The sequence below is a fragment of the Vidua chalybeata genome, chromosome 4 (genome assembly GCF_026979565.1).
Source record: "Vidua chalybeata isolate OUT-0048 chromosome 4, bVidCha1 merged haplotype, whole genome shotgun sequence".
In the NCBI taxonomy this organism is placed as follows: Eukaryota; Metazoa; Chordata; class Aves; order Passeriformes; family Viduidae; genus Vidua; species Vidua chalybeata.
In genome coordinates, this window is record NC_071533.1 from 63,876,348 (window position 1) to 63,890,066 (window position 13,719).

General features: G+C 39.1%; 1 protein-coding gene across 3 annotated transcripts in view; it reads right to left on the minus strand.

The window, feature by feature from the left end:
• The window catches only part of SH3BP2 (SH3 domain binding protein 2), a 36,619-nt gene that overhangs the window by 14,176 nt on the left and 8,724 nt on the right, over nucleotides 1–13,719 (minus strand). Inside the window, exon 1 of one of the 3 annotated variants that reach the window (XM_053940379.1) lies at nucleotides 2,823–2,999. The exons of the other annotated variants lie outside the window; for them this stretch is intronic. Coding sequence (XP_053796354.1) covers nucleotides 2,823–2,932 — 110 coding nt within the window. The 5' untranslated portion in view covers nucleotides 2,933–2,999. Of the gene's footprint in view, nucleotides 1–2,822; nucleotides 3,000–13,719 lie in introns of those variants that run through there. 3 annotated transcript variants of the gene reach the window in all.

Here is a 13,719-nt window from a genome sequence, read left to right on the forward strand (position 1 = left end):
AGTGAATAAAAGAAGTGAGTAAAAGGAGACACAGCTGAAATCCATGCCACCAAGTACACATTACATGAACTAAAGAGCCCACCTAATGCACCAGGCTTTTCAACAGATTTAGAGGCAGCTAAGCCTATTATCTGGATTTCAGTGTGGCTTATAACACTCCCCATCATATCTGTACACTCCTCAAGCACTTTCATTTGCAGGCAAGTAGCAGACACTTAGGGAAGACATCGGTATTCTGAGATGAAATCTTTCAGTTATGCTGCTGAAATGCATTTCAGTACTTTGACACTAGTCCCAAGTCAGATTTTTCTTATTTTCTTGACTGCAGAAAACAGCTCTGTAAGGACAGATGTTGCTATTTTGCTTCACACTGCTGGGAGAAAGCTGTCAACACAAATCTAACTTCAGAATCTTTATTGTAGGGGGAGACAAGAAAAAAAATGGAAGCTCAGAGATTTTTGTGGTCTTAGCATCTATAGAATGGTTGCCTTTTGCTCACTGAATGGTTCCTTCAACTCTTGGTATTCCTGGTGTAACTTCTTTAACAGGCTGCATCAACAGATGGATGTTGCATTACCAGGTACATGCCATAGCAGTCACTGAAGTCACTGCAGAGCCTGTTAACTTTGGCATTACTGGGAACAGAGGGATATTTCCCAGTTGTTTCTTATGCAGTTACATTCTTACACTATGAGCCAAAGCCCCCATTACACATTTTCACCTCTGGTGGATCGGAGCCCTTCCACAGGGCTGAAAACCAAGTTAACAGAAAGGGCTCACTCAGTGCAGCCAAAGCCCCTCCTGACACTGGTCCTCTGTCACAAACAGAAGGCAACATTTCATGCATTATTTGGTGAAAGCTTCTAGTAATAGCTACACACTTTATTCCTCTTCCCACACACCAAGGAATTAGATACATATTTTTTAATCAGTTTTTCCACCAAGTCCCAAACCCTTGTTCTCTGAACAAGAAGAGGATGGCAGGAGTCAGGGAAAGGTCTTGCATCACTGTTTCTCAGGTGATCCCTGTGACAATTATATGCCTGTGAGGGAGCTGAAAGGCCTTGCAGTGTAGCAGGAGAAACAGTAGAACAGCAGTTTCTAGGATGTGCTTCATCATTCAAGAGTGCTTTTGGAAAGACAGAACAGTGCAATCAGCACTCTGGAGCATGATACAGAGCTTATATAATTGCTATTGTAACTGCCTCTTATATACAAACTGGTCTACCAGACTGAAAACCAAACCAGTTTGCAGTGTATTGCTAATGTATCAATAAAGTCAGCCCAAGTCTATCACATCAGTATACTTTTCTCAAGCACTATCACAATGAGCCAGTTTTTATTTCAAAGTACCCTGAAAGTTAAACAGCTTGAAAAAAAGTGAATTCACACACTTCATATTGTAACCAGGATAGGGCCAGTCAGATACAGAAGTGAAACATAGTACTGAAACATAGTGCTGCTACCAAGCTCAAACTCTGAATGGATAGCAGATTTCTGTTATTGTGTAGCAGGCAAAGGTATATATCTGTGAAGCAATTTTAATCGAATCCCACACTCAGTGGGCAGAGACTAGCTAGAATGAAGGCAAGGGTATCACTTTACAGACTGAAAGTCCCTCCATGAGTAAAGTAAAATTCTGCCACATGAAAAATCTGGATTACATTGTAGAAGAACACTTATCCCTCTTGGCCTTAAGATCTACTGGCGTTCAGCCCAATTAGAGCAAATACAAGTTGATTCAATTAAGGATTGCGTCCTGGAAAAGTCCTCAGCTCTTGCTTAACTTCAGCAGAATACATGGCAGATGTGATCATCTCCACATCTAGCAATATACAGGCAAAAAAAATATTACCCTCTTCTCTGAGATTACAGCTGCCAATAGTTGTTTTAAAAGTTCTCACTTGTTACAATAATATTTATGATCTGGCCCCTTTGGTCACGCTGGAAAAAACAAAAAACCATCCTCCAAAGCTGCAGTATAAAAAGTAAACCTGATCTGAATTTGTAACAACGTCTCTATGCCAATTACATCTGAGAACTTTTACAACTGTAATTGCACAACCTTTAGTCCTTAAATTTTATGTGGAAGCAAAACCCAGCTAAGCCAGATGCTAGTTTACTTCTAAATATATAATTTACAAGTAACATGACACATATAATACATAACTTGCAGAAATGAATGTATTTCTCAAATCATGCAGAGGGAGACTGAAGTATCAGGATTTACCAAAGATGAGGCAGCATTACACAGTGCAGAACAGGAAAAGTTTCCCCTACATGCTCTCAGCAATTCTGAGTTAGAATAATTTCTCTGTTTCAATCATCTAAACATTTATCATCTGTTCTTAAAACTGCTTTCTGCAGAATTATCAGGTCTCTTGAAAATTTATTAACTATTCTCCAGTACTTCTGAAATGCTTTTCTATATCTCTCCTACTTTTGCTGGTTACACATTCCATTTCTTAATACCTCTAAGAGCCCCTTTCACAATACTCTCTCAGAAACATTAATAACACAGTACAAACACTGAAGAAAAAAAAAAAATCTTACAAGACAAAGGGAACAGAGAAATAAGCCTGACTGAGATACAATGTATACCTAAATTCACTCTCTTTCACTTGCTTCAACTTGCTTTTCTTTTCTGACAAGTTTTCAACCAACACCCAACTCTTCTCTTCCCACTCCAATTCTTTATCATTTAATTTTCTGCATGAGTTAAAGTATTTTAGCTCAGATACCATATTCTACTCTTAGTTGCAGTCTGCTCTCGACCTGAAGGAGAAAAGATGACAGAAACACAAGCCACAAAAAGCACTAACCTGGTGACCTTGTCCGACCGACACATAGTTTTTCTGCAGACAGTTTCACCGAATGATTGTTTCCTTTGTGATGACAAAGCCATTAACAACTTATGACCCCTCTCAGGCATGGCAGGAACATCCCTGCACTTCTCCCACCTTTGGGTACTCCCAGGTTGAAAGCCGCAGCTGCAGCTGCCGTCTGCTCAGCACACAAAAGGAAAAGAAACGCTGCCCCAACTGCTCGTGCATCTGCAGTGCACTGTGGCCAAAAGTGACGCCGAGGCAATGACTTGTTTCCTTTGTTACTTCCTGTTTCCCCCACTGTCAGTGGGCAGCGCTATCTCTGTCAGATTTCCCAGCTTCCCAGAGAGGTTATAAATCAATTCCCACACAGCTCAAGCGCCTGGCAGACATCGAGCTAGAAAGCAGAGGGGATTTTCCAGCGCTCACTTTCTTCCTACTCACCTTTCAATCAACCACTTTCCTATGGGAGAAAAAGAAAGTCGTCCTTTTTTCTCCCGGTGTACTCCAGCTCCCACACTGGCAGAGACTCGGCTCAGAAATGCTGCCCGTGCTCCTGAAGAGCCTGAGCCTCAGGTACTTGCACTGCACCACAGAACTGTAAGTATTTAATCTCTTTCCTCCACCACAGCTGGAGCTTGTCCTTCCCTCTTCAACCCAAGACAATCAAAACAGCCATCCTGAAAAATTCTGCAGCATAGACATGCTTTAGAGCAAGTCTTGCTGGTATGGTTGATGGTACACAAACCACAAAAGACAATAAAATTCAAATTCAAGAGGTTGACAGTGCACAATTGCTCACAAGTATCACCAACTGATAGTGAATAAATGTCATTGTTTTACACTTACTTTCATCTGGAGTTCTTAAAAGGATTCAAGCATTTCACTGACTTGACTAGATTTAAAAAACATTCCAGGCTCAAAAGTTTGAACAAGACAAAATCAACTAGCAAGTTTCAGAATGATGGACAAAACATACATAAGTATGTCAAGAAAAGCTTACTTCACATATTTTTGAGGAAACGGACATGAATCTGTATCCCAAAATAGAAGGAAGAAGTCTCCATACAACATCTCTTTTTGTAAATGACCTAACAGACAAAGCACAAAAGAAAGTAACATTTCTCTGCTCACAGCTGTATGGGCTAGAAAAACAGCTCTCTCACCATAGGGCACCCATTTGCACTCCTTCCATTGCCAGGCTCTATAGGAAGGGAAATTGAACCATAAATACCACACAGCTGTTGTTAGCCAAAAGGATCTGCATATCACAACACAAGATCCCAGTGCCCTTCAATAAGGATCAATACCCAGTTGTGTCAGTGGCTTGACAGATTTTTCACACAGAAAGTAATTACAGAGGACTAAGCTCAGTGCTTTGTGAATTAATTCACTTGCTTTATTTGTTACAGCATCAGTTACCCATTTAAGGCCCACTGCTCTAAATCTATCTTTCCTCCCTGAGTTCTCTGTTATCTAAGCATACTCTTCTAAGTCTGCATTAGCATCTTTGCAAGCTGTCTCTCCAACTTAGTTAAAAAAAAAAATTTAGAATGACAGCACTTGAGTATATGCAACACTGGAAAAAACCCTTCAGTTCCTCTTTCCCTTTTCTGATATGACACACCTAACTCCTGGTTTTCCCCTCCAAACTCCACAACTGCTACTACCACACTCTTTGGCTTCAACATTCTCATTAAACCATGCCTCCTTCATCCAACACATGTTCCTGAGGTACTGCTTTTCCCCTCTCACCTTTCTCATGCTGTGCTCTCTCTTTCTTCATTTTAGTACTCAGAAATTTAGCACTCAGAATTTCTCATTTCAAGTTCCAAGATCCCATTTTGACTTCTCTGGTGATTTCCAACACTATCAAGATGGCCCCAGAGTCAGAACAGAAGACACTTCACACACACACACACACAAAAAAGCAGGTGTTCCACCAAAGAACAACCAAAGTTTAGATATTTCACAATTTTGGGTGACTGAAAATTTAGTTTATCTTTCTAGACCAAACATTCACCAGAAGGATTGTATTTCAAAATTGCAAATAAGGAATCTGAAAGTACATTAAAGCTTTATGGATTTGATTGACATGTCTGCCAGGGAAGTGAAAGACTGTTAAATAGAACCTCCTTCACAAAGTAAAATTCTTTTATGCATGGACCTTTGGTATAAGTTTTTCAGATTAATCTTCATTTGTCCCCGTGAAATCAGTGGTGAGAACCAGCCTTGCACCAAGCTAGCCTAGAAAGAATTTCACTCCAAAAGAGATACTCCATTTCTTTCTAAGGTATCGCTCAACCTTAAAAGCATCTGAAACCAGCACTTGGATTTCATTCCAGCAGTGCTGCTGCCTGAAGAAGTCAGCCAGTCTTCCCTGCCATTGTCAGGAACAGTTCTTGCTGGCAGTCCAAAGCAATCCTACTAATCATTAGTTAATGGGATGTGAGGGCACAAACACATCTGGCAGAACGTTGTCCTTGCTGGTATAAATTCACTTGTCTCACCACAGGACTGAGCTATGTCTGCAGCAGGGGCACTTCCTCTTGCTGACAAATTTACAGGAAACTGCAAGAATGGACTGCAAATAAAAGCAGCACAAGAAGAGCACAGCAACAGCAAGGCAGAAAAATCAACAAAGCACAAAAAAAATTAAAACTGCATGAAAACCACTTTCTGTCAGCTGCAGCAAGTCAGCTCAGTGGTTAAGTTCCATTCAGAATAATGTAAGGTTTCATACATCATATATTTCCATGGAAGTCCACAGAGGCATTAAGAAAGTAAGGGATGAGCAGAATGTGTCCTAAGTTTGAGTCAGGAGATTATTAGAAATTTTATTATTTTATTAATTCTACCAAACTAGTTTAGTCTCAAGTTTCTAGATGGCAGTGGAAATGCAGCCATTATACTGAGAGATAATGTATTTGTCACCTGCATATTGTAAAAGAGCAAGTGTAAATTACTTGCCTGACTCCTTCATCTATTAAGTAAGGCAACCTTGTGAAAATACGGATAACCATCCATCAGAATTACTTCTGCTGGGTGAGCTACATTCTTATCTTTACCAAAAAAAAAAAAAAATCAGCAACAAGGAAAAGAAATGAGGCCACAATTTCCAAAAATCCTCTTTCACTGTCAAAAGAACTCCTATACTTTTAATTTCAACCACCATCCCTTCCTTCAGCTTACTTCAGAAGACATGAAGAAATCCTGATAATATTTTTACTTGTTACATATACTTAAAATAGGTAACCGACATCTTGATAATATATATTCAATCAAAACCCAAAAAACACTTAAAGTCAGAAAGCTTCCAAGTTTCTACTTATACCCTAGTGGCTCTTAGGTTCCAAACATCTATAGACATATTGTTGGCTTGGAACTTCAAAAAATGCCAGCAAGCACTGGTCTGCAATAAATAAGCCATATCTCAGAGAATGAGCATATCAATTTTAAAACAAAGTTGTAACTTTTCATGATTGTTTCATCAAACAGTTTGGCACACATCCTAGAAGATGATGGCATGATTTTGATTTTGGGATACAGTTAATGTCATATATTGCTCAAATGTCTGTAAATCAAAGTACAGCCACAAAGTACTGGCAGTTTATGCACAGCTTCCAAAAAAGCAAATTAGATTGAGCAGCTGGAAGACAAGAACCATCTGCAAACTCTCAATATAAGAACATTACTACTTGACAGATTCACGTATACCAGCCAGCCTTGAAAAATAATGCAAGGCTTCATATTAATGTATTGTAGGGCTCCTCACTCCCAAAAGACAATGGGAGGCTGGAGTGTGTCCAGAGAAGGGCAATGGGGCTGGGGAAGGGTCTGGAGCACCAGTCCTGTGAGGAGCAGCTGGGGAAGCTGGGGGTGTTTAGCCTGGAGGAAAGGAGGCTCAGGGAGACATTCTCACTGCCTCCAATTCCCTTTCAGGAGGCTGTAGCCAGGTGAGGGTCAGTCTCTTCTCCCAGGTACCACGTAACAGGATGGGAGGAAACAGCCCCAAGTTGTGCCAGGGGAGATTTAGGTTGGATATTTGGAAAAAAATTCTTCACAGAAAGGGTTGTCAAGCATTGGAATGGGCTGCCCAGAGAAGTGGTGGAGTCACCATCCCTGGAGGTGTTTAAAGAATGTGGATGTGGCACTTGGGGACATGGTTTAGTGGTGAACAGGGGTTGGTGCTAGGTTGAAAGTTAAGACTCAATGATCTTAGAGGTCTTCTCCACCCTAAATGGTTCTGTGAATTAAGATCAATACCTGCTGTTTCAGCATGATTTTTGATGTTGGCAATGTGTAGGTTCTCTTCTTATGTGTAGGTTTTCAAGTGTAATGGATTCCTACTAAATCAAAAGGCCCCTCAAAACCCCAGGGAGTTAACTGGGTCAAGTCTGTGCCAGTCAGATCACACCAGTAACATTTGGTATAAACAACACTTAAAGTAGAAGGCAAGTCCTGAAGATAATTTGCTGCCTTTTGTTTCTTTTTAATATAAATTCAGATACATCACCAACACTCCATTTCCATTTACTATTGAAAATAGATGAACCTTCTTTGTTCCTTTTAACTGTTATTTATATACAAGGTCCTCATACAAAAGACTGTAAATGCCACTATGGCTCTGATTAACTGCTCTCAGCAGTGCTTGTAGAACAATTTAAAATAGAACACAGGTTAAAAAATTATATAACTAGCAGAAGTACAAACATGATTGCCAAGATCCTATTCCTGAAGACAGCTGCAAAGGGAGTTTCCCCAAATACACATAGATACTGAAAGTGGGAGTTTCCACAAAAGATTTATTTCCTTGGCAGAAATTTTCAGTTCCAACAATTTTACTGCTAGACTGGTTTGTGATTAACTGCACACAATTCTATCATTAAGGTAGCCACAACTGATATATTAGGAAGCACTGTTGGACTCTAAAATAATTTCTGCTTTGATGTCAAAACTGTTTTAAACATTTTAGCTAGTGGACCATTGAACTTTAGTAAAAGCAACATCTAACTAAAGGTTTTTAGAAATGTATAGGAAGGGGTCAAATATTTATTAGTGATTTCAAAGCATATTTGATAGGTACATTTAACCAGCAGATATCTTGCCATATGAAGTTAAGTCTCTTGTTAGGAAATATTGTTTCTGCTCTCTTAGAATTTTACTTATATTGATTTAAAGTACATCAAGTATCCAAAGGAAAAAAAAAAAAAGAAGAAAAGAGATTTAAATTTTTCTGATACTAAGGCATTCTGGCAAGATATATGACATCCATGGGTTCATTGTATACTGTGCTTGTACAAGACTACTGTAACTGAGATCCAAGACTACTACAGCTAAAGAGTATTTTTCCTAAAGAAATATGCAAATCAACAAAAAAATTACTGAATATAAGCAATTTTAAAACATTCCTGCAGTTGGATATTAAAATCAACAAAACTACATAAAGTTTATAATGTCATTTTGAGTGTCTATCAACAAAAGATGCAGTGAGTAAATTCATAAATCCACTGACCCCAATAACAAGCTACTAATTGAATCCAAAACAAATGCAGCAAACCCTGGTTTAAAGGAAGCATTTGGTCATGTCATTTGTGAGTCCTTCAAGCCTGTGTTTCCCTCTCCTGGTGGCTGCAGGAACCTTATGGTTAAGCAAATATACCTCTTCAAGCACATGGCTGCAGCCAGCACCAAAGAGGAAGCTCAACTTCTGCTAGACCCTGAAAAAACAAAACAAAACAAAGACTTTCTATTTTTGTTTTGCTTGTATAGAGACTTCGGATACAATTTAAGGACACAGTGTAACTGCAAAGACTCACTCTGTACTATACTGCAGTACAACACAGTAGGTGGTGCCAGGTTTTAAATAATTATGCAGTGAAGCATCTCAGAGTTTGCTGTTCTCAGACTTGGAAACTCTGACTATGAACCAGAATATCCAAATAAGCTAATAAACATGCAAGTGTGATTTATAGAATTAGAAGGCCCAACTGGGTCGAATTACTAATGGACTGTCCCCACCTCCAGCAGCTTTGAAGCTCCTTGTGCTCAAAGCCTCATGCAGGTAAGTAGGTGCACCAGAAACATGGATTCTGTGTTCCAGTCACTGTTCCCTTTTAAATCACCATATGAACTTCTCCAAAGGATGCGGTAAAGCATTTTACCACTCCCACCACACAAAACACTGGATCAAAGGACTGAAACAGGTAAGGGCATGATTGACAATAACCAGAATTTAAGGCTACCATGTATTTTGTCACTTGGGTAAATAATACCTTTGGGTTTAGGTGGGTTTTTGCTTTGTTTTGTTTTTTTTAACAAGCACCAGAAAGAAGAAACTCTGTAAGCTCATGCTTACTTTCTACAAAAGATGAATTAAATTATAAACACCACATCATGTATAGTTGGGATTTTAAGTGAAGATTTTTGAAATTAAAACAAGTGTACACTGCAAAGCTGCTCCAGAAAGACAGCAGTAAAGAAACAGTTTTAACCTGGAGGACATGAGAGGGAACAGTCAATTCGTATCACATAAAATAACCATAAAAATGTATAATCTCATCCAATGGGCTTCTTTTACAAGAAAATTTGGACACTAGCCTTTTCTATTATCATTTCTTTATGGAAATCACTATTTCCTTCAGAAGGATGACTAAAAAGAAAGAAATTCACTCCCCCTAAAGCTTGTTTAAATGAACTCCAACAGCAAGGATTAGCCTGATATTGACTCAAGTCTCCAGAGCTGTAGAAATGCACTCAAAAGTGAGCTCACACAGGGCTATTTTCAAGCACAGAAGACATTCATATGCAATACTTCATAAGACATGAACAACAACAGTCATATTTTACACCACAAACCATATTACTGCCACGGTGCCAGAAGTTTGCAGCAAGGCTTCCAAAAAGGTACAAACCCCCAGCATAATATTATGAAAATAACAAACTCCTGACAGTAAGATAGACCAAAGGCAAGGATCTAAAACCCAAATTCTAGATTCTTACTTCCATCTGACCTGGATGTCATGTAGCTCTTCTCAAATCAGCTCCTTTCCTGAGCTGTCCTGTATGTCAAGACACAAGCCTTATAAAGGTGTTTATAAGAGTATAACTTCTTCCTTCTGAAGAAAGGACTTCAGAACACTACATATAATGGGAATGGATGCAATGGCACTGCACATGTGAATCACAACCTTTCCTAGATTGGTAATCAGTAATATTTCAGAGAAGGAAAACAAAGAAAAAAAAAAGAAAAAAGCACTGTAACACATCTCACTTAGTGCACAGTGAGATCAGATTCCAAGACATCAGTCTCTGCCACTTCAAAATTACTCCAATAAACCCCTGAGGTGCAAATTCTTAGGCTAGAAGAATATTCTATATCTGTGCCAAGTTCTTACACTCATCTGCAAGCTCTCCTTGGATCTGACTCCATACAACTATTCCTATTGTCACATTAAGTGAGCTAAAAAACGAGTTTGTAAGTGGGAACACTCATTTTAAAAGATACTTCCACTTCCTTCCCATCAACACTTTAAAATTTGTTACAGACAAAATTTGAATCTAGCAGGAACCTGGAATATTTTACATCCACTCTATAGTCTAATAAGAATATTCCCTCTACTTTTTTAATTTGAAGATGCTTCTGGGCACCACACTAACCTATCCTATCATAGACAACTTGCTTATTTTCAAATCCTTTCTCAAACACCTTACAGCACTGCCTATTCTTTCCACTCTCATGGTCACAAAGATGGTCCAAAGGTCATTTGTCTGATCCCTGGCCTCACTGACTTTTCACCACTGAAATGAACTTTTCTTTATTACAGACTGAAAAGAAACATGCACACATACAAAAATACATAAATCTACAGTTCTTAAAGAAATGGTGTATTTTATGAATGTCAGCAGTCCTATTCTTGTCAGGATGAGCTACAAAGAATACATTGTCTTTGTGCACCATTCTTTTTATCATTTCCTTGAAAAGCTCTTTCAAAACAGTGCAGTGAGACTCTTTACAGAGATGACCTGGTTATGACAGAAGGGCTCCTTCACAACCTCTAAAATCTTACGTTTATGCACTGCCTGGAACTAACAGCCATTATGTCCAAGGAGTCGGTATAGCACACTTTCATTTCCAGGTTTTGGTTCTACACAGAATTTATATGGAGCATATAAACATTGGAAAAGCAAAAGCTTTTCCAAGATTTACAGAATCTTTTCCTGCTCTACACATCCTAGATATTCTTAAGGCATTCTAAATACGAACCACTTCTTATACACAATGAAGAATTGAAGCTGGATTTCACTTGCACAAAGGAAATACAGAAATTTAGGTCAACGGGATTGGTCCTGTTTCAACCTAAGTAATCAAACCTGACATCTTTGTATAGTAAACAGTTCATCTAGACCCAAGCCAAACAACATCACAGACACATTGATTCAGCTGTGGGCATTACTGTTACTACAAAATAAAAGATCTATAAAAGCTGAACTTTACAGGAGGAAAATACTCTTTCTGCACATTTAAAAAAAATATTTAATGCTATTTGTGGTATTTTATTTAGTATATAAAATCATACAGACTGTTCCACTAAACATCCTCTGAAGAATTGCACATAATAACTCTATCAAAGCGTAGCTGAACTTTGTTAATTGTTACAGCCATAAAAAGAACTCTCAGCTTTGGAGATGTACCAAAAAGCATTAAAAGAGCATTACACTCTGTCCAGAAAGCCCCCTCTTCTTCCAGAAACTATGTGGCAATCTTTCATGCATTTTAGTCACTTATTTTTACATAGTAAGACACTACATGAATGAAATACATTTCCAAGATACAGCAGAGCCAATTTCCAATTTGTCAGCTACATCTCCAACAGATCAAAACCCAACAAGCCCACCACTTCAAATTACAGTTATCCCATTAAATACTTGAAAAAAATTTGTCTACAGAATTTTATGAAAAATTTCTAAATTGGCCATCATCACAGATTAGCAAAGATTGATATAATCACAAAATCATTGTGTGTCAGAGCCAGTGCTCCAGTGCCGCTTGCTCTTCTGTGCAGTCTACCCGAGAACCAGCAGCTGGCACAGTACGATCAAGTGCAAAGACTACACAAGTTACAGTTTAACTGGATGTGGAAAAATAATCCTTTAGTCAGCAAGGACAAGAGAATTGTTGAAGAGTTCTTCTTACCTACTGTATACCTTGGAATTTTAAAGCTCACTTTCTTTGCTCCTTTGGAATGCTGTATTGTTTTTCTTTATTATTTTTCATTCCACTTGGCTGGAGATTAAATTGCTCAGTTAGAAATCACAAGGAATCTATTCCCCAAGACTTGCCATTCATTTGACATTTTGGCTGTCCTACAGAACACTATCATCAACCCTTTTCATTCCAATACAAGCGCCTTCTTTTTCTAGACCATTTTGCTGAAATGTGCAACATAAACCCATCAGACCGTAGGTCACTAGGGTTAAACAGTGAATAGTGATAAGTTTCTCTTCTTAACACAGGATTATTAGGAACACATCAGGTTTATACTAGCTTTTTATGTGGGCTAACACCTGAGTATCAGGACAAGTTCAGATGTGGTCTTTACCTCTGAATTGTTCAAAACCCTAAAATTCCAACAATAAGAAACTAAGGGAAAGGAACTCTGCCCAATGCCATAGCTACAGCTACTAAGGACTGTGGGGAGAGACAGCTTTCTCACAACTTTACTTTCTGTAAGAATGACACTTCAAACTCCTGATTCATGTGTCAGGTGTGTTTCTTCCACATACCTTCTCAATTAGCACAGATCAGCAAGCACATTTAGAGCAAAATTCTGGTAAGGCCATGTACTTTATCTCCTAAGGGCTACAAAAGTTACAGAGCATGAATAACATGTGGCAGGCAAATTACTCAGTATGTTGACTAGAAAGATAGAAATGGTGCAGGCACAGAAACAAGGATTAATTAGAAGCATCTAATGAATATTTTTCCTGCTATCTAAAAATGGAAGAGAACTGTCCAGGAAGGAGGGGAAATGTGTAAATTTGCCAAACTAAGAGCTTCAATCAAAAAGACTTCTGTTTGCTAGATTTCACAGCAAAGACACTGCTGCAAATCCCTTCTGCTTGTCCTTCTCCCAGTAAGTAAAGCTTGTCAATCAAGTGATTGACACATTCCTGGAACAAGACCTCTAACTCAGAAGAGGACACCCAGCTCCCAGTTCAATTGCCCAGCAGAGAGCTTCCTACTACCAAGTAATTTTTTAAATACCATGACACTGCTGTAGCCCATTAGAACAGCAATTAGTACATCTTTTGTAATTAACAGATTTGTCACTAAGCCCTTGCCACCTGCCAACCCAATTCTGCTGGGGAGCCAAATCCGTGAGTGCAAGTGCACAGGTGGCATCAGCAGCACTGTGACACCTTTCTCTCCCACCACCACATCTTTCTACTCCTGGCAGTCCTCTCATTCCTCTAGGACCAGTGAACGAAGCAGAGGAGCCACCAGGCAGCAGGGAGGAGGACAAACACAACTGGTGTCCACTGAAGGAATGGGCATGCCATGCAGCCATGGAGAAACAGCCTGGCAGCAGAGGCACAGCAGGCCCTGTGCCAACATGACAGACAGCTTCCAGACTTAATCCCTTTGGTATCATCTAGCACTTTTGTGTACATTTGCAAACATGGTATTCCATCTTATCAGTGTTGTTTCCATCATTGTGAGAAAGCTTATCTGCAGCTCAAAGCAAAAGATGTGAGATGGAACACATCCATTCATCCCTCTGACAATGCCTCAACTGGCCTCTTCAGGCTCTTGGCTCAGTTCAGCCCTCTTTACAACAGCTGTGGCATTTGCCAAGGGACAGAAATAAGGGCTTTTCCCTTTTGGTTTTTT